The sequence below is a fragment of the Tachyglossus aculeatus genome, chromosome X1 (genome assembly GCF_015852505.1).
Source record: "Tachyglossus aculeatus isolate mTacAcu1 chromosome X1, mTacAcu1.pri, whole genome shotgun sequence".
NCBI lineage: Eukaryota > Metazoa > Chordata > Mammalia > Monotremata > Tachyglossidae > Tachyglossus > Tachyglossus aculeatus.
In genome coordinates, this window is record NC_052101.1 from 18269786 (window position 1) to 18290754 (window position 20969).

Below are 20969 nucleotides of genomic sequence, written 5' to 3' on the forward strand. Positions count from 1 at the left end.
TGTACTCTCCCAAACCCTTAGTATAGTGCGCTGTACGAAGTAAGCACTCAATAAATACCACTGATTGACTGGTAATGAAGCTGGCACTGTATCTGTGATGAGAGGTTACCCAGTTACCCAATACAGGTCAAAATGGGATGAAAACTTCACAGTTTTCCATGGCTTGACACCTCCTCTTAGGTGGAGCCCACAGAGACAGCCATTTAAGTCAATGCACTGGCCACGTATATGGTGGCGACACAAGAGATAATAATAATGATGGCATTTATTAAACACTTACTATGTGCAATGCAGTGTTCTAAGCATCGGGGAGGTTACAAGGTGGTCAGGTTGTCCCACGGGGGGCTCTCAGTCTTAATCCCCATTTTACAGATGAGGTAACTGAGGCGCAAAGAAGTTAAGTGACTTGCTCAAAGTCACACAGATGACAATTGGTGGAACCAAGATTCGAACCCCTGACCTCTGACTCCAAAGCCCATGCTCTTTCTATTGTCCCACAGGTCCTTAAACACCCAAGCAGGGAGGATTTAAAAAGCATTTTGGTGTCCTGGTTGGACCCAAACCTATGTAGTGTTTTCATTCAAATTACAGAAAAGCCAGTCCTTGTCTCCAGGGGGTTTGCTATCTGACAGACTGAAAAGAAACAGCAAGTGGCTTCTTTGGTTAAATATATACCAGACTAAATACATTTAAGAACAAAAACCTTCTCCTGTCACTTCCTGGCATTATACAAGCAGGGAAAGGGTCTAGAAGTGGATTTGGATTCCTGGGACAGAAGGAATACGAGGGAGGGGGAGAGAAAGGCTGTTTGAGACCAATACCATTCATTCATTCAATCATATTTATTGAGTGCTTACTGTGTGCAGAGGACTGTACTAAGCACTTGGGGAGTACAAGTTGGCAACATATAGAGACGGTCCCTACCCAACAGTGGGCTCACAGTCTAGAAGGGGGAGACAGACAATGAAACAGAACATATTAACAAAATAAAATGAATAGAATAGTAAATATGTACAAGTAAAATAGAGTAATAAATATGTACAAACATACAGGTGCTGTGGGGAGGGGAAGGAGGTAAGGTGGGGGGATGGAGGGGGGAGAGGAAGGAGGGGGATCAGTCTGGGAAGGCCTCCTGGAGGAGGCGAGCTCTCAGTAGGGCTTTGAAGGGAGGAAGAGAGCTAGCTTGGCGGATGTGCTAAGGAAGGGCATTCCAAGCACCGGGGAGGACGTGGGCCAGGGCAGTGTCATGAAGAGAATGGTCCAGGAAGGAGAGAATGCAGGGAATGAGGGAGAAATAGGCCTGAATGGGTGGGGCAGCAGCAAGGAATGAAAGGGGCAAAAGTGGGACTAAGGGAATTGAAGGAGGATTCTGGAATCCAGCGTTTTGGCTTGGAATTTGATTTGCTGAGTTTCCAGAGAACCACCGGGGAGTTCACAAGAGGGAAGTGATGTGGCTACAGCGGTCAACTCCAGAGAGGACTCAGAGCAGCCTTCAGAACTGAAAGAGAAGGGAGGCTGAAGGAGGGGGAGATCAGAAGGAAAATCATTCGTACAGGAAAGGGAGGACCTAGACAGTCTTTAAACTATCGCTTTATTTCAGTACACGAATGTGCCTTTCCCAGTAGGCTGAAAGTTCTTCAAGGACAGACATTGTGTTTTATCATTCTCTCCTATGTCCCCAAGTACTTAGTACCATGACCTGCACAGAGCAGGTGTTTAGGAAATACGTCCCTACTTGGGAGGCAGCGGGGGAGACTTGTCTTCCAACTCTGTTGTACTGTACAAGCCCATGTGTTAGTACAGTGCTCGGCACACAGTAAGTGCTCAATAAATACCCACGATTGATCAATTTTCTCTATAATGACCAATTAGGAATCTTGATCACGTGGAGAAGATTTTTTTTTTTCCAAGGCAATAAGGTGCCAGGAAGTTATTCAGGTAGAAATGTACTTTAGGAAGTGAACGACTGATATGAGAGTGAGAGAGAGAGGGACAGAGAGATAAAGAGAGACAGGGAGGCAGAGAGATAAAGACTGAGAGAGACAAAGACAGAGACAGATAGACAAAAGCCAGAGACAAAGACAGAGACAGGCAAGAGACAGAGAGGGAGAAACTGAGACGGGCACAGATGGAGACAGGAAAGAAAGACCATAAGAAGAGAGAGATTTGGAAGTCACCTGTATGTGGGTGGCAAGTAAGGCCCTGAGTGTCTATAAAAATAAAAAAAAAAGATACAGAGAGCACAGCTGACAAATGATCTGATGGTTTCCCTTTGGGAAGCTCTCCTCCTCCTCTTCCCCCGCCCTCACCCCTCAAGTGTCACTGTAGCAATGTCCTCTGGCAGGCTGTGAATCTCCTGCTCGGGGAAGTTTGCAGAGAGTTAGGCGATCATTTGGAGGGATTAGTTTAGACAGCTCCAACTCTCCGGAGGCAAGCGAGAGATTGGGCTGGGTAACCCAAAGTCCCCTTCAATCCCAATTTCTCCACCACTCTCCCCCAGGTCAGAGAACAGGCAGACCTGTTCCCCTGGGCTCAGCCCCAGAGGAGGCTGTTGCTCTGTTCTGGGGCACTGAGGGATGGTTGAAGGGATTTGAAATCCTTCCAAATACAAAACAGCCATGACATTTTCAGGGAGAGAAAAACAACCCCGAACCCACTCATCCGACAGCATGAAATCCACCCAGAAAGAGGGACGGAGAGTTGGAAAGAGGCAACCTTCACAATATTTTTTTTGAAAAGGGCGAGGCAGCCTGCACTAGGGTTTCAGAAAAAAAGAAATGAATAACTGGAGTTAACTAGGAATCAGACATGGTGCATTAGGTCAGCTATTCCAAGTTTGAAAGCATTTAATATTATGTATTGCAACCACTCAGATGAAATTGTGTTTTTCTTTAATGTACACAATAGTACAAATTTAATTTTGAGCCGTCTAGAATCAGTCTGTAAAAAAGATTTGATTATACCTGAGTGTTCTGGCCCGGCTGTTTCTGTATCTCAGTAATCTTGGCGGTAATTGGTTGATTAGGACCCTCACACTTCATCTCTGCCTCAGTTTCCATGGTAATGTTACAGGAGCTATTATAGATGAGAACTTCATCTCTTTCCACTTTAGGGCTGAAACGAGAGGGGAGGTTAAATGGGGTGTCATCAATCTTAATGAAATGCAATTATTTTTACTCTTATTAATCATTGCAAGCCATTAGCTTGTGGCAAGCCCGGGCCACCATTTGTCAAATTTTGCAAATTTCGGTAATTTTGTTTCCTTTCTTTTATTGTTTATTTGTTTTCCTTTATCTGCCGCTCCCGCGACGAAAGCGCGCCTGGTAAATATCCTTCAAGGGTGCCGCTCTCCTTTTCCGGATCTCTTCGAGGCGCTACAAAAGCTTTCCCAAGCTCAAGTCAGGCAGGCGAACCCAAGCGCTCTTCCTCCTGGAAGACTGGAGCGACCGTGGAGGACATATTGTTTTTCCTTTCTCTCTTTTTTCCCTTTCCCCCCTTCCCGCTCTTATTCACACTTAGCTCTGGGGAGAGAATAGCCTGAAAATTCCCTCAGGGCAGATGGAGAAATTGGAAAACCCACACAACTGGCTAACTGGTCCCTAATTCCAACTGTGAAAAAATGAGCTCATTTAGACTTCCAATTCCCTCTCCCCAGCTGATAGCAATGAGGCTCTGTTGCTAGTAGTGGAACATTAACTTAGTAAATTAATTAAACTTACTTAACAGCCCAGACTAAGGAGATTCGATATATGTGCCAGTTACACCGCCAGCCACTTGCTCTCCAACATCCTCTTGCAACAAGGAGAGAAGTCCAAGACGGAGGATGTAAAATAAATCAGCCCTTTGGCAGCATCTGCCAGCTCAAGCCTTGCGGGAGACAGAGGGAGTCATGCATTTGAGGGTGCCTTCCTCCCTCTGCCTTTGTGAATTGCTTTTAAGTGACAGGATTTTGCCACCAGAACTCAAAGGACACTAGACACCCCATTTTTCTCACTACCCACCCCTAGGAAACACACCATTTCCTTGCAGGTTGTGGGTGGTATCTAATCTCTTTGTAGGAAGGAAACACATCTGTTGTATTGTACTCTCCCAAGCTCTTAGTACAGTGCTCTGCCAAATAGTGAGTGTTTGATAAGAGTGATTATTATTAATCAAATACTGAATAATTGTGGTAGTCATTATTTACTTACTATGTTTGAAGCACTGCGGTAGATACAGTATAATGAGAAAGGAGACAATCTGCCCTTTCACAAGGCTCACACTCTGGGAGGGAGGGAGAACTGGTATTAAATCCCAATTTTACGGAGGACCAAAAACGTTAAATGACTTGACCAGGGTCACACAGCTGGTAGTGGCAGGGCTGGAATTTGAACCCAGGTCTCACTCTTTCCACTAGGCCAAGCTGCTGCTGCTGCTGCTTATGCAAAAGGACAAAGGTTAAAGGACACCTTACTCATTTTGAGAACCAGGAAGTTTGCACCTCAATAGTGAAGTCTGCTTCCAGGAAAGAGCAAACCAGGAGTGGGAAAGGAAGTGGGACACAGTACTGGCTCAGAGTTCTCTCTGGGTATGTTGGTAAAAATCCTTTAGTCTTTAAAATATCCATTTTCTGCCCGTGTGAGTTGGGTTTCACATCATTTATCCCTCAGGTTGGGTGGGTAGACTTTCAAACTGGAGGCATATAAAGCATCAGAAAGGGATCAAATCTTTGGCCAAATAATAACAAATAGCACATTTATTATTATTATCCAGTCCCTCTTTGAGAGAGAGCTAATAATAATAATAATGACATTTATTAAGTGCTTGCTATGTGCAAAGCACTGTTCTAAGGGCTGGGGAGGTTACAAGGTGATCAGGTTATCCCACGGGGGGCTCACAGTCTTCATCCCCATTTTACAGATGAGGGAACTGAGGCCCAGAGAAGTTAAGTGACTTGCCCAAATTCACACAGCTGACAATTGGAGGAGCCGGAATTTGAACCCATGACCTCTGACTCCAAAGCCCATGCTCTTTCCACTGAGCCATAATCCAGAGGTGTCCATGGTAGTTTGGAGGTGGAAAAGCATGTTGGAAATAAGAAGCAGCCACAGAAATCAACATATATCCACTCCCTCAAAGAAATCAGACATTTGACAAGTGAAATTTTAAAAATATGTTGAGCCCTATTGTCCCCTAATTCATTCATTCAATCGTATTTATTGAGTGCTTACTATGTGCAAAGCACTGTTCTAAGTGCTGGGGGGTATACAAGGGGATCAGGTTGTCCCACGTGGGGCTCCCAGTCTTCATCCCCATTTTACAGATGAGGTCACTGAGGCTCAGAGAAGTGAAGTGACTTGCCCAAGGTCACACAGCAGACATGTGGCAGAGCCTGGATTCGAACCCATGACCTCTGACTCCAAAGCCCGGGCTCTTCCCACTGAGCCACGCCGCTTCTCTAGTCTGTTGAGGTTTGGGTGGAGCTAAGGTTAATAGTGACAGCAGAGGGCTTCCCACTTTGCCTGGTGCAGTCTGCAGGACCAAAACTGACATCATTGGTAAACCAGGGGAGGATCAGGCTTGTGGAGACACTGCCCGACAAACCGAGTCTCAACTTCCTCGGCGGGATGCAGATCATGATGATGATGCTGTCAAATGCACCGTCATGATCATCTGGGTCAAAGTGGAGGCAGCTGGCTAAAGCCTCCTATCTTATTTCACTGCTCTCCTACTTTACAAACCAGCCCACACACTTCACTCTAATGTCAACCCCCTCACCGGACCTCCATCTCATCTATCTTGCCCCCGACCTCTCAGCCACTTCTTGCCACTGGCCTAGAAAGCCCTCCCTTTTCATATTCAATTGATAATCACTCTTCCCCCCTCTTCAAAGCCTTACTGAAGGCACATGTCCTCCACGAGGGCTTCCCTGACTAGCCCTCCTTTCCTCTTTTCCCACTTCCTTCTGCGTCATCCTGACTTGCTCCTTTTATTCATCCCGCCTCCCTGCCCCAGAGCACTTATTTACACATCTGTCATTTATTTATATGAATTTCTGCCTCGCCATCTAGACCTTGAGCTCACGGCAGAGAAGCAGCGTGGCTCAGTGGAAAAAGCCCGGGCTTTGGAGTCAGAAGTCATGGGTTCAAATTCCGACTCCACCAACTGTCAGCTGTGTGACTTTGGGCAAGTCACTTCACTTCTCTGGGCCTCAGTTCCCTCATCTGTAAAATGGGGATGAAGACTGTGAGCCCCACGTGGGACAACCTGATCACCTTGTAACCTCCCCAGCGCTTAGAACAGTGCTTTGCACATAGTAAGCACTTAACAAATACCATCATTATTATTGGAGGCAGGGAATGTGTCTACCAATTCTGCTATCTTGTAGTCTGCCAAGTGCTAAGAAAGTGTTTTGCACAAAGTAAGTGCTCAATAAATGATTGATTGGTAAAGAAATACATTATTGGGCCCAGAGAGATTTAGGGGTCCTTGAATAAGATTGCTGAAAAGCCCAGTGGTTGGACTAGCATCTCTCAGGGCGCACAGAGTTGGCTCAATCCTCACTGCCTCCCGTTGACTGGCTCATTTCCTATCCTGGAGATGTTCTTGTTGGATTCCCCCAACCTAGTGGATGAGGGTGACACCATTCTCTCACGTTCTTACATCGTGGGACGCAGCATGGCCTAGTGGAAAGACCACAAGCCTGGGAGTCAGAGGACCTGGGTTCTAATCCCACTTTCACCACTAGCCTGCTGTATGACCTTGGGCAAGTCACTTAACTTCTCTGGGCCTCAATTACCTCATTTGTAAAATGGGGATTAAAGCCCCCTCCCTCCTACTTAGACTGTGAGCCCCATGTGGGTCAGGGACTGTGTCCAACATGACCGCCTCGTGTGGAAGCCAACTCTTAATCAGCCTTACTCCATTTTCTTTTCCTTCTCCATTGTGCATTAGTCTACCTTGTTTTCCTTAGTCGTGCTTCAGGCCCATCCTTCCCCTGTTGTCAGTTTCAGCCACACTCTGTTATCAGTTAAGAAAACTGGAGGTATACCTGATTGGATTCTGTTATAAGTGAGAAGGAACACCACACCCACCACAGACCATCCTTCCCCTGTTGTCAATTTCAGCCACACCCTGTTATCAGTTAAGAAAACTGGAGCTATAGCTGATTGGATTCTAAGTGACAAGGAACACAACACCCACCACAGACCATAACTAGCTACCTGTCTCACTTTTTGGTGTTGAGGTTGAGCTTGTTTTTAGCAGCATTGTGGCTCAGTGGAAAGAGCACAGGCGTGGGAGTCGGAGGTCATGGGTTCAAATTCCACTCTGCTACTTGTCAGCTGTGTGACTTTGGGCAAGGCAACTAACTTCTCTGTGTCTCAGCTACTTCATCTGTAAAATGGGAATTAAGACTGTGAGCCCCACATGAGACACCCTGCTCACCTTGTATCCCACCCCCCAGCACTTATAACAGTGCTTTGCACATAGTAAGCGCTTGACAAATGCCATTATCATCATTATTTTAGGGTACCAGACTCAGTCCTCACCTGTATAAATCTGTATTGAATATTGAAATAAAAGCCCCTTGTGCTGTGTTGCTGAAACTTGATTTTTTTTTTGGTCTCTGCACTTGTATATACCCTCGGGTGTAGAATAATGCTTGACATAGTAAGTATGGCCTTATTGGTAGTGCACTGTCCTGGTCGTCAGAAGGACCAGGGTTCTAATGCTGGGTCCACCAGTTGTCTGCTGTGTGAGCTTGGGCAGGTCACTTCACTTCTCTGAGCCTCATCTTTAAAACGGGGATTAAGACTGTGAGCCTACTTGGGACAGGGACTGTATCCAACCCAATTATCTTGTATCTAACCTAATGCTTAGTACAGCGCTTGGTACATAGTAAGCACTTAACAAACATCATTAAACAAAAAAAGTGTACTCCCTCCCCCTTGAATTGTGCCTGATCATCCTGAATCTGTTTCAGCATTTAGCACAGGGCTTTCAATGCAGAGACTTTAACAAATACAATTATTATTCTTAGCCTCTTGTAGCTTCCCAAGTACCTAATATAGGGCTCTGAACAGAGTAAGAGGTCAACAAATGCTCGGGATGAAGATGATGATTCATTTTCTTAGAGGATATTTTCCCTCCATTGTACGTTCAAAAGAATACTGGTCTCCGGGAGCAAGAGAATGTCAATTCCCCCATTAGATTAGAAGCCCTTTTGGGCAGGGAATCTAGCCTCTAAACCTCCTCTAGACTTTAAACTCACTGTGGGCAGGGAACGTGTCTACCAACTCACTTATATTGTACTCCCCCAAGCTCTTAGTACACTGCTATGCACACAGTAAACGGTCAATAAATACCATTGTTCGATGTCGCTAACTATGTGCAGAGAAGTGTACTTGGAAGAATAAAATCTAACAGAGTTGGGAATGTGTCGCGTTCGTCTGTTGACTTCCCCAACTGCCCGATAAATATCGACTATAAGACAATTGTGCAACCACTGGCCACTGAACAGCTTGCTCTGAGAAAAATCAAGGCTAGAATCAAGGTATTCAAAAGTGTGGCTCTCCATATAACAAGGGCTGTTGCCCTCTTACTTTATGTTTCCACTGGGGAATTTTTAATGGGAAAGCAAGCCCTTGTTAAAAAGTCATAGCAACCACCCAGCAAGTTAAAAGAGTGGTTTATACCCTTTTTGTCGGCGGAGGCATCAGAAGGGTGCGATGCAATGTGTTACAGTTCTGCAATATTTCAGAAAAAAGGCATGGCCGAGCCACTTCCGTTTACCTCGTCTGAAGTTAAGGCGGTCTCAGAGCACCCAACATGATCAAATTGTTCTATTTCTCTCGAGATTGGGATTTTCAAACAGAGACTTGAAAAGTTTTTGAAGCTGGAAATGCAATTCCATAGAAGCCGATGGCGTCCAAATCCTAAACCTACAGCGATTCCACCAGCCCTCCCACCTTCCTTTAAGTAAACACCGTACAATCTGACAGAGTTCTCAGTGCCTTTTTTTTAACTTGTAAATCTGTTTGGAAAGAAAGAAAAGAGGAAGGGAAAGAAAAACAACCCTTCTGTTTTTCATAACGTCTAATCTTTTTCCCCATTGGCATTCACCAGATGTTGCTTTGGATCAGAAGATAAATATTAAAATCTAAGCAAGAACAAAGTGGGCTGTTTACTGGATGGATTTTTCAGATGTTCTCTTGAACATTTGTTGGGTGGGGGAGGAAAAAAAAGAGAAAAGGCCTGGAGATGCTTCGATACTCACACCAGGTGGAATTAACTGTAGAATGTACTTTATTTTTTTATTTACGGTATTTGTTAAGCGCTTACTATATGCCAGGAACTCTACTAAGTGCTGGGATAGCTACAAACTAATCATGAGGCTCACAGTCTTAATCCCCATTTTACAGATGAAGTAATGAGGGCTAGAGAAGTTAAGTGACTTGGCCGAGGTCACACAGCAGACAGGTGGTGGAGCCAGAGTTAGAACCCAGGTTCTTACTAGACCAAGGCTCTTCTTTACTTTCCCTACTGTTTGAGAAACCACTGGAGATCTTAGCCTGTGCGCTGAGCGGTCTGTCCCTCCTCTGCCTCTCCATTCCTGCACAGCCACAGGCCCTTCCCCCTAACAACATAGCCTAAGGGACAGATCACGGCCCGAGAGTCAGAAGGCCCTGTTTTCTAATTATGTCTTCCCCCCTTATCTGCTCTGTGATCTTGGGTAAGTCACTTCACTTCTCTGTACCTCAGTTCCTCCTGCCAAATGGGGATTAAGACGGTGAGCCCTATGGGGGACAGGGACTATGTTCAATGTGATCAACTTGTATGTACTCCAGCTCTTAGTGCAGTGCCTGGCACATAGTAAGCGTTTCACAAATACCAATTTAAAAATACGCGGGGGAAGGTTACCTGATGAGAAGGCCGGAGAACCACTGGGCCGGGCGTGTCAGGCCATCGAGGATGATGGGACAGGCTGGGCCGTCTTTGCACAGGTAGATGTAGCTCCCTACTGCCAAGGGCTTGCCCGTCCCGGGCACGATGGTCATGTCGCACTGGACGGCGGGACTGCTGGAGGCTTCACAGATCGTCTCCAAGGATCTCAGGCTGCACAGGAAGGCCAAGGAAGCTACAAGAGATGGGCAAAGTGGGACATCGTAGAATGACCGGGAGACCACCACCTGGCCAAACCCGGGACCTGGGAATCAAAAAATCAAGCAATGGTCTTCATTGAGAGCTTACTGTTTGCAGAGCATTGTACTAAGAGCTTGGAAGAGCATCATACACTATAGCTGGTAGTAATGATAATAGTATTTGTTACACGCTAACCACAGGCCAAGCACATTAAGTCCTGAAGTAGATGCACTTTTCTGCTGTATGACCTTGGGCAAATCATTTAACTCCTCTGTGCCAAAGTTAGCTCATCTGTAAAATGGGGACTAAGACTGTGAGTGCCTTGTGGAACAGGGACTGTGTGTCCAACCCGAATAGCTTGTATCGACCCCAGTGCTTAGTACATTCCCTGGCACATATAAACTGCCTCACAGATACCATTAAAAAAAAGAAAGATAATCAGGTCAGACAAAATCCCTTGTCTCATAAGGGCTGACAGTCTATGTCAGAGGGAGGAGGATTCAATCCCCATTTTACAAGTGAGGAAACTGAGGCACAGAGAAGTTAAATGACTTGCCCAAGGTCACACAGCAGGAAAACGGCAAAGCCGGAATTGTAACTCAGGTTTTCTGACTCCCAGGTGCACTTAACGCTTCCTCACAGTCCCTGCCCTCAGAGAGCTTGCAGTCATGGAACAGGGGCACAAATGAGCTGTGTCTCACCCAGGATCCCAAAGCAAAAAAGCAGGAGTCCCTTCACTCTGGGAGGTGAGGCCCTGAAAATCATGACCAAGAGAGAAGGTGCCATCTTCTCTCTAAATGATCTTTCAGGAAGAGATAAAAATCTGTCTTGGAATGCTCCCTGAATTTACAAATTCAGGGACCCAATTAGGAGAAAAAGACAATGTCCGCTAGCACCTCCAAACAAGTAGAAATGGCCTACCCACAGCAGAAGGCAAACAGAAAATCATGGAAATGTCAGGAACCAGATATATATGGGCCAATCCATTCACTTTTATTTTTCATGTGCCAGGCACAGTGCTAAGTGCTGGGGTAGATACAACCTAACCAGGTTGGACACAGTCCGTGTTTCCATGTGGCTCACAGTCTTAATCCCCATTTTCCAGATGAGGGAACTGAGACACAGATGTTAAAGTGACTAACCCAAGGTCATGCATCAGAAAAATGGAAGAGCCAGGATTAGACCCCAAGTACTTCTGAGTCCCAGGCCTGTGTTCTACCCACTAGCCACAGTGCTTCTCACTGAGAAACTTCCCTCTTCTAGACTGTGAGCCCGTTACTGGGTAGGGACCGTCTCTATATGTTGCTGACTTGTATTTCCCAAGCACTTAGTACAGTGCTCTGCACACAGTAAGTGCTCAGTAAATACGATTTAATGAATGAATGCCTACACTGCCTTTGAACCAGAGGCTATGGAGGGGAAAAAAGGGGTTCCCTGAGACAGACCCCCAAAACATTACTCAGGTGACTCTGAGGCTGGTCGCTCAAGGCAAGCAACTATCTGGAAGCAGTGTTTTCAGTTTAATGGAGGTGCTCATTCTTTACAGAACAACCGCCACACACTGTGTAGTAGAGCAGTATGCTCAGTAAAGCTCATGTGGTCTCCTCAGCAGAAAAGGAAGTCAGTAATAGTAACAGACCTTGCTGAGAATTTACTGAGTGCAGTGCACTGTATTCAGAGCCTGAGTGATTCAAAGGAAGCCCAAGATTCCTTTCTTCCCCATGAGAAGCTTACACTTTAGCTAGGGAAGACAAACATAGAATCAATTGTATTTTTTATTATATTTGTTAAGCTCTTACTATGTATCAAGCACTGTTTTAAGTGCTGGGGTAGGTACAAATTATTCAGGCTGGACAAGTCCCTTTCCGACACGGGACTTACGGTCTAAGTAGGAGGGAGAAAAGGTATTTAAAACCCCATTTCACAATTAAGGAAACTAAGCCACGGAGAAGATCACACAACAAACAACTAGGAGAGGAAGGATTAGAACCTAGGTACTCTAACTCTCAGGCCTGTGCTCTTTCCACCAGTCCATGCTGCTTTACTGTTTACTGTGTGCAGAGCATTGTATTAAGATTTTGGGAGAGTGCAATATAACAGAGTTGGTAGATGTGTTCCCGGAACCTAAACGAGCTTACAATCTATAGGGAATATTAAAATATTCGAATTTAGAATTAGAATATTCAATATTGAATACGCCAGTACCTACACAATTTTAGGGAGGAGAGGGATTCAGTGAAATGTCCAAATCACGAAGCATTTGCTTGAGTGGATAAGAGCAGTTGATTAACTTTCCCCATATTTGGGTAGCAGGGTTCTCAAGAATTCATCTGCTATCTTTGTGACCTTTTTGTTGCAACTCATCATTTTTCCCCAAGTGCAAAAATCCCTGTGGTATCACATAGTCCATCCAAACGTTTATTCTGAGACACTCATGGAACAGATTGCAATAGAACCACAGAAGGGTGCGGATAGTCAGAAAGAAAATATTCTTCAAATATATAAGGGAAAAGGAAAAGGGCAAAGGGAAGTATTACTACTGTTGTAGTCCACTCTTACAAGTGCTTAATACAGTGCTCTGTACATAGAAGCAGCATGGCTCAGTGGAAAGAGCCTGGGCTTTGGCGCCAGAGGTCATGGGTTCTAATCCCAGCTCCACCACTTGTCAGCTGTGTGACTTCGGGCAAGTCACAACTTCTCTGGGCCTCAGTTACCTCATCTGTAAAATGGGGATTAAGATTATAAGCCCCACGTGGGACAACCTGATCACCTTCTATCTCCCCAGCTCTTAGAACAGTGCTTTGAACATAGTAAGCACTTAACAAATACCACCATTATTATTATAGTAAGTGCTCAATAAAGACCACTGATTGATTGATTGATTTACTATTAGAAGAAGAGGGAAAGGTACCAGATAATCTCAAAGTCTAGGAGGAAGGCAGAACAGGTCATTTATTCCCATTTTACAGATGAGGAAACAGAGGCTCAGAAAGTTGGGTGACAACATCTAAATAGGGGAGCTGAGACAAGAACTAGGTCTCCAAACTCCTTGTCCCATGCGCTCCTAGGCCATGCTATTTCCCGTGCTCTCTTTCCTTGGAAGCAATCAATCAGTGCTATTTATTGAGCACTTACTATGTGCAGAGCACTATACTAGACACCTGAGAGAATACAACAGAATTGGCAGACTCGTTCCCTGCCCATATAGACCTTATACTCTAGAGGAATACTGGTTCTAGTGCAAGATTCCCAGTCAAAAGCATCTGAAGAGCTATGAGAAGTCTCAGAGGAGATAGTACAAGGAAGAAAGACTACAGCCTTTAAGAAATCATACCAGTTTCTTTAGCCCATAGGAAAGATGATTGAGGGGAAATTTAAGACCTTCTTCCTCTTAGTGAAATCAACTCTGTCATACAGAGGAATGTGACCAGTCATTCTACATATCCAGGAAGATCGAACAAGAGGAAATACACTTAACTGCCACGTGAGGTTTAAATGACACAAAGAAGAAATTTCAGGAAAGGAAGACAAACCAAACTATGGTGCCACCTTTGCACTTGGATGTACATGCTTTATTCATTCCACCCTCAACTCCACAGCACCGTGTACTTAGCCGTAATTTACATTGCCAAGATCCGCCCTTTCCTCTCCATCCCAACCGCTACCCTGCTCGTTCAAGCTCTCATCCTATCCCGTCTGGACTACTGCATCAGCCTTCTCTCTGATCTCCCATCCTCATGTCTCTCCCCACTTCAATCCATACTTCATGCTGCTGGCTGGATTGTCTTTGTCCAGAAACGCTCTGGGCGTGTTACTCCCCTCCTCAAAAATCTCCAGTGGCTCCCAATCAACCTGTGTATCAGGCAGAAACTCCTCACCCTGGGCTTCAAGGCTTTCCATCACCTCGCCCCCTCCTACCTCACTTCCCTTCTCTCCTTCTCCAGCCCAGCCCGCACCCTCCGCTCCTCCGCCGCTAATCTCCTCACCGTTAGGCCTCGTTCTCGCCTGTCCCGCCGTCGACCCCTGGCCCACGTCATCCCCCGGGCCTGGAATGCCCTCCCTCTGCCCATCCACCAAGCTAGCTCTCTTCCTCCCTTCAAGGCCCTACTGAGAGCTCACCTCCTCCAGGAGGCCTTCCCAGACTGAGCCCCCTCCTTCCTCTCCCCCTCATCCCCCCTCCATCCCCCATCTTACCTCCTTCCCTTCCCCACAGCACCTGTATATATGTATATATGTTTGTACATATTTATTACTCTATTTATTTATTTATTTTACTTGTACATAGCTATTCTATTTATTTTATTTTGTTAATATGTTTTGTTTTGTTGTCTGTCTCCCCCTTCTAGACTGTGAGTCCACTGTTGGGTAGGGACTGTCTCTATATGTTGCCAACTTGTACTTCCCAAGCGTTAGTACAGTGCTCTGCACACAGTAAGCGCTCAATTAATACAATTGTTTGATTGATTGGTCTCTCTCCCCCTCTACACAGTAAACTTCTTGTGGACAGGGAATGTGTCTACTAACTCTGGTATACCGAACTCTCCCATTTGCTTAGTACAGTGTTCAGCCCACAGTAAGCACTCAATAAATATGATTGTTTGAAGACCTTTACATCTACGCTGTCCTCTGTCTGGAATGCATAAGGGGCATCTTTTTCTCAAGGCAGAAGGATGGACTAATTGGCCTTTCAAGTGGCCTACAAGCCCCCAAATCCCATCCCATTTTACCCGGGAAAGAAGAACAAAGGTTGGTCGTGGGTTCAAATCCCAGCTCCGCCAATTGTCAGCTTTGTGACTTTGGGCAAGTCACTTCACTTCTCTGTGCCTCAGTTCCCTCATCAGTTAAATGGGGACTAAGACTGAGCCCCATGTGGGACAACCTGATCACCTTGTAACCTCCCCAGCGCTTAGAACAGTGCTTTGCACATAGTAAGCACTTAACAAATGTTATTATTATTGTTATCATTATCATTATTATTATTAAATTCCAGGGTGAGCTGGTGCCTTTCCCATGAACAACATGCAATTGGTGCCACCTAGTGATTTTGAAGAAGATCTGCCTGGAAGAATCATGTTTTTTCCATCTCTAGCCCTCGAGAAGTTCATTCAAAAGAATGAGGGAAACTTGAAAGATTATCAAGTCCACTCCCTGCTCTCAGGCCAACTCCCCAAGATCGAAAGTGTTCCACAATTAAGCGTTTGACTCCCCTAGATTTATTTCGTTTTTTCTCATTTTGGGAAAGTACTATCTTCAATGTAAAATGACCATTTTTTGCTAAACTCCCAAGTGCTTAGTACAGTGCTCTGCACACAGTAAGCTCTCAAATATGATTATTAGTAATAGTAATAATAATAATAAACTGCTTCATGATTGATAAGACTTCGCACAGACTTCCTAATGATCAGAGATTTATTCTCTAATAATAATAATAATAATAATGATGGCATTTATCAAGCACTTACTATGTGCAAAGCACTGTTCTAAGCGCTGGGGAAGTTACAAGGCGATCAGGTTGTTCCTCAGGGGGCTCACAGTCTTAATCCCCATTTTACAGATGAGGTAACTGAGGCACAGAGAAGTTAAGTGACTTGCCCAAAGTCACACAGCTGACAATTGGCAGAGCTGGTATTTGAACCCATGACCTCTGACTCCAAAGCCCGGGCTCTTTCCACTGAGCCACGCTGCTTCTCTATGTCTTTTTGGCCCTCCCTCAAGAATTTCCTCTCACTCATACAGTTTCCAGGACCCAGTTCTAGCTGTCACCTGCGTCCTCCTAATTTCTATCATTTTTTGTAATGGTATTTGTTAAAAGCTTACTATGAATTAAGCACTGTTCTAAATTTTGGGGTAGATACATGTCAGGCTGGATAAAGTCCCTGTCCTGCATGGAGCTCACAGTCTAAATAGCGGGGAGAACAGTTGTATATATGTATGCACCTGTATATATGTATATATGTTTGTACGTATTTATTACTCTATTTATTTTATTTGTACATGTTTATTCTATTTATTTTATTAATATGTTTTGTTTTGTTCTCTGTCTCCCCCTTCCAGACTGTGAGCCCACTGTTGGGTAGAGACCGTCTCTATATGTTGCCAACTTGTACTTCCCAAGCACTTAGTACAGTGCTTAAATATGACTGAATGAATGAGAGAGGCAAGCAATATCTGTAATTTATCAGAATGCTGGTATTTGTTAAGCACTTACTATGTGCCAAGCATTGTTCTAAGTCCTGGGGTAGAAACAAGGTAATCAGGCTGGACACAGTAAGCGCTCAATGAATACAATTGAATGAATGAATGAACAGTTACCGAATCCCAATTTTGCAGTTGAGGAAACTGAGTCACAGAGAAATAAAGCGACTTCCTTAAGGGTTACACAGAAGGCAAGTGATGGGGCCTGGGTTAAAATCCAGCTCCTCTGGCTCCCAGGGTCATGCTGCTTTCCCTGGAACTAACCTGGAGAAGTTTTCAAAAGAAACTAGATAAATCTCAACTGTCTTCTCCTGTCACTTCTCTCCACTGGGTCCCGCAGCCTTGGATTATCCAAAGGAAGAGCAATGTGCACCTCTCTCCATCCCAAAGGTGCTCAGATGGAGTTACTCTCCAACAGGATAGAGCATCATTTGCCTCTTTATCCAACATTCCTATCGAGGACGGCTGAATTCGAAGCTCAGGAAAGAGCGCCAAACACCCAGGTTTTGAGGAAAGCAGCATGCCTAGTGGCTAGAGGACAGGTCTGGGAAACAGAAGGACCTGGGTTCTAATCCCAGCTTCCCCATTTATCTGCTGTGTGACCTTGGGCGAGTCCCTTCACTAGGCCTCAGTTCCCTCATCTGCAAAATTCATTCATTCATTCAAACGTATTTATTGAGTGCTTACTGTGTGCAGAGCACTGTACTAAGCGCTTGGGAAGTACAAGTCGACAACATATAGAGACGGTCCTTCCCCAGTAACAGGCTCACAGTCTAGAAGGGGGAGACAGACAACAAAACAAAACACATAGACAGGTGTCAAAACTGTCAGAACAAATAGCATTAAAGCTAAATGTACATCATTAACAAAATCAATCAATCAATTGTATTTATTGAGCGCTTACTGTGTGAAGAGCACTGTACTAAGCGCTTGGGAAGTACAAGTGGGCAACACATAGAGACGGTCCCTACCCAACAACAGGCTCACAGTCTAGAAGGGGGAGACAGAGAACAAAACCAAACATACTAACAAAATAAAATAGAATAGTAATTATGTACAAGTAAAATAGAGTAATAAATCTGTACAAATATATATACAAGTGCTGTGGGGAGGGGAAGGAGGTAGGGCTGGGGGATGGGGAGGAGGAGAGGAAAAAGGGGGCTCAGTCTGAGAAGGCCTCCTGGAGGAGATGAGCTCTCAGTAGGGCTTTGAAAAATGAGACTAGACTGAGACCCACGTGAGATATGGATGGTGTCCAACCTGATTACCTTGTATCTACTCCAATGCTTAGTACAGCACTTGATATATAGTAAGCACGCAACGCACGCAAATACCATTAAAATAATGGACCTATTTATAACCCAGAAATGGATGTGGTAAATGCCTGGGTCAAGGATCCAACTTGTACTTCCCAAGCGCTTAGTACAGTGCTCGGCACACAGTAAGTGCTGAATAAATATGATTGAATGAATGAAAAGGAGTGAACCCAACCAGAGGTCAGAAGCAGGCTCTTACTGGTTTGCGGAATCAGAGACTGAGGCTCGAGTATATGGAAAGTAAGAATTGGGCTACGTAACCATGTGGAGCACAGAGGGATGCATTCAGGACAATGCACTATCTTGACTGACCGTGGAGAGGCTGGACCCAGCAGCTGAAGTCGGTGGTGGTTGCGTTGTCTGAGACTGTGCAGGGGACACCGCAGACTGCAGCCGAAATGTTTCCTGGAGAAAATCCAGCTCCTCTCACGCGCACCATCCCTCCGCCCAGGCAACCTTCGAAGGCAAGCATTACAGTCAACCACACAACAGGGTGAGAATAATAATGATAGCAATAATAATGATGGTACTTGTTAAGCACTTACTACGTGTCAGTCACTGTTCCAAGCTCTGGGGTAGATACAAGTTAATCAGCTTGGACACAGTCCCTGTCCCACATTCTTAATCCCCATTTTGCAGATGAGGTAACCGAGGCCCAGAGAAGTGAAGTGACTTGCCCAAGATCACACAGCAGATATGTGGCAGAGCCGGAATTAGAACCCAGGTCTTCCTGAGTCTCAGGCCCGTGTTCTAGCCACTAAGCTAAGTCCGAATGTCAGAGATCCTACCTGCCTCACTTCTCAACTCCCGTGTCCCTTCTCTGAGAGCCACCCCATAGTCCTTCGCTTGTGGTGTAACAGAAAGAGCATGGGCCCGGGAATCAGAGCAGCTAAAAATTGTGGTAATTGTGGTATTTGTTAAGTACTTAATACGTGTCAAACACCATGTAGTGAGCACAGGGGTAGATACAAGATAATCAGGTCCCTGAGTAGGAGGGAGAACAGGTACTGAATACCCATTTTGTAGATGAGGGAATTGAGGTCCAGAGAAGTGAGGTGACTCGCCCAAGATCATGCAACTGATATGTGGCAGAGCCAGAATTAGATCCAGGTCCTCTGGTTCCCAGGCCCAGACTCTATTCACGCAGCCATGCTGTTTCTCGCTATGATGTGCTACTTCTCCTCTCACATCAACCTAGTTAATGTGAGGGCATTAACAGCCCAATCATGAAAGAAATCCATCCATATCCTGAAAGCCAGCTATCCAGCACAGCTCCTTATTGAAGCCCCTACAACAACAATAATAATGGTAGTATTATTTATTAAGTGTTTATTCTCAGCAGTATGGCCTAGTGGAAAGACCATTGGCATGGGAGTCAGAGGATCTGGGTTCTAATCCCAGTTCTGCCACGAACCAGCGGTGTGACCCTGGGTGAGTCACTTCAGTTATTTGTGCCTCAGTTACCTCATCTGTAAAGTGAGGATTCAATACCTATTCTCCTAAGTAGACTGAACTCCACTGTGTGGTACCATGACTGTTTGACATGACATCTGATATATCTTGTATCTTCCCCAGCACTTAGAACAGTTTTTGACGCATAGTAAGTTCTTAAATAGCACAGTTATTAAGCCCTTAGGTAATCAGGTCAGACACAACCCCCATCCCACATGGGCCTCATAACCTAAGCAAGGGGAAGAACCCAAATCTACATCTCCACCCTTGTTCTCTCTCCCTCCCTCCAGGCTTGTACCTCCTCCTGCCTTCAAGAGGATGTCTGCCCACCATTTAAACTCAATATGTCCAAGACTGAGCTCCTTATCTTCCCTCCCAAACCCTGTCCTCTCCTTTTCCCATCACTGTAGATGGCACTAACATCCTTCCCATCACACAAGTCCACAACCTTGGTGTCATCCTTAACTGCGCTCTCTCATTCACCCCACACATCCGTCACCAAAACCTGCTGGTCTCATCTCCACACCATCTCCAAGATCTGCCCTTTCCTCCCCATCCAAACTGCTACCTTGTTGGTTCAATCTCTCATCCTATCCCGACTGGATAACTGCATCAACCTCTTTTCTGATCTCCCATCCTCCTTTCTCTCCCCACTTCATCTATACTTCACTCTGCTGCCCAGATTACCTTTATATAGAACCACTCTGGGCATGTCACTCCACACCTCAAAAATCTCCAGTGGTTGCCTATCACCTTCGAATCAGGCAAAAACTCCTCACTCTCAGCTTCAAGGCTGTCCATCCCCTCACCCCCTCCTACCTCACCTCCCTTCTTTCCTTCTCCAGCCCAGCCCGCACACTCCGCTCCTCTGCCGCTAACCTCAGCACTGTGCCTTGTTCTCACCTGTCCTGCCATAGACCCCTGGCCCACATCCTTCCTCTGGCCTGGAATGCCCTCCCTCCACACATCCGCCAAACTAGCTTTCTACCTCCCTTCAAAGCCCTACTGAGAGCTCACCTCCAGGAGGCCTTCCCAGACTGAGCCCCCCCGTTTTCCTCTCCTCCTCCTCCCCATCACCCCCCCCACCTCTGCCCTACTCCCACCCCCCTCCCACAGCACTTGTATATATTTGTACATATTTATTACTCTATTTTATTTGCATGTATTTATTACTCTATTTTATTAATGATGTGTATATGGCTATAATTCTATTTATTCTGATGGTATTGACACCTGTCTGCTTGTTTTGTTGTCTATCTCCCCCTTCTAGACTGTGAGCCCACTGTTGGGTAGGATCATCTCTATCTGTTGGCGATTTGTACTTCCCAAGTGCTTAGTACAGTGCTCTGCATTCATTCATTCAATCGTATTTAAAGCACTCAATAGATATGATTGAATGAATGAATGAACCAGTATTTAATCCTCATCTTACAGATAAACAAACTCAGGCCCAGAGAAGTCAGGTGACTTGGCCAGGGTCACAAAGTAGAAAAGGGCCAGAGCTGCTATTAGAAGCCAGGTGGAAAACTGAAGTAACCGGAATTAGTCAGCGATTCATTTTTAAACATTTAATTTGGGGCTACACCCCTGATGAACTTCTGGAGAGTAGCCCAGGATTGCACGTGAGTGACAACCTTGATGGAAGGGAGAAACAAGGTAGTTGAAAATGTAATACAGCCTGTCATTTAGCCCAGGGACAAAAAGAGAACTATACGTGGATCGCTTTGTCCATTTAAGTGACTGAATGATATAATTAAAATTAAATTGGGTCAATAATATCAGAACAAAAAGCATTCTTCGATTCACAGAATTTACTCTCAAACCACATTCTTTCTGGAAAAAAAATATAATAATAGCCAGCTCAATTAATTTAGCTGATAGCCT

General features: G+C 45.2%; 1 protein-coding gene across 1 annotated transcript in view; it reads right to left on the minus strand.

Moving 5' to 3' along the window:
- PKHD1 (PKHD1 ciliary IPT domain containing fibrocystin/polyductin) overlaps nucleotides 1-20969 on the minus strand; it is a 388392-nt gene that overhangs the window by 285783 nt on the left and 81640 nt on the right. The window contains exons 32-34 of the mRNA XM_038772975.1: nucleotides 17946-18089; nucleotides 9901-10117; nucleotides 2964-3114 (exon numbers count right to left, since the gene is read on the minus strand). Coding sequence (XP_038628903.1) covers nucleotides 2964-3114; nucleotides 9901-10117; nucleotides 17946-18089 — 512 coding nt within the window. The remainder of the gene's footprint in view (nucleotides 1-2963; nucleotides 3115-9900; nucleotides 10118-17945; nucleotides 18090-20969) is intronic.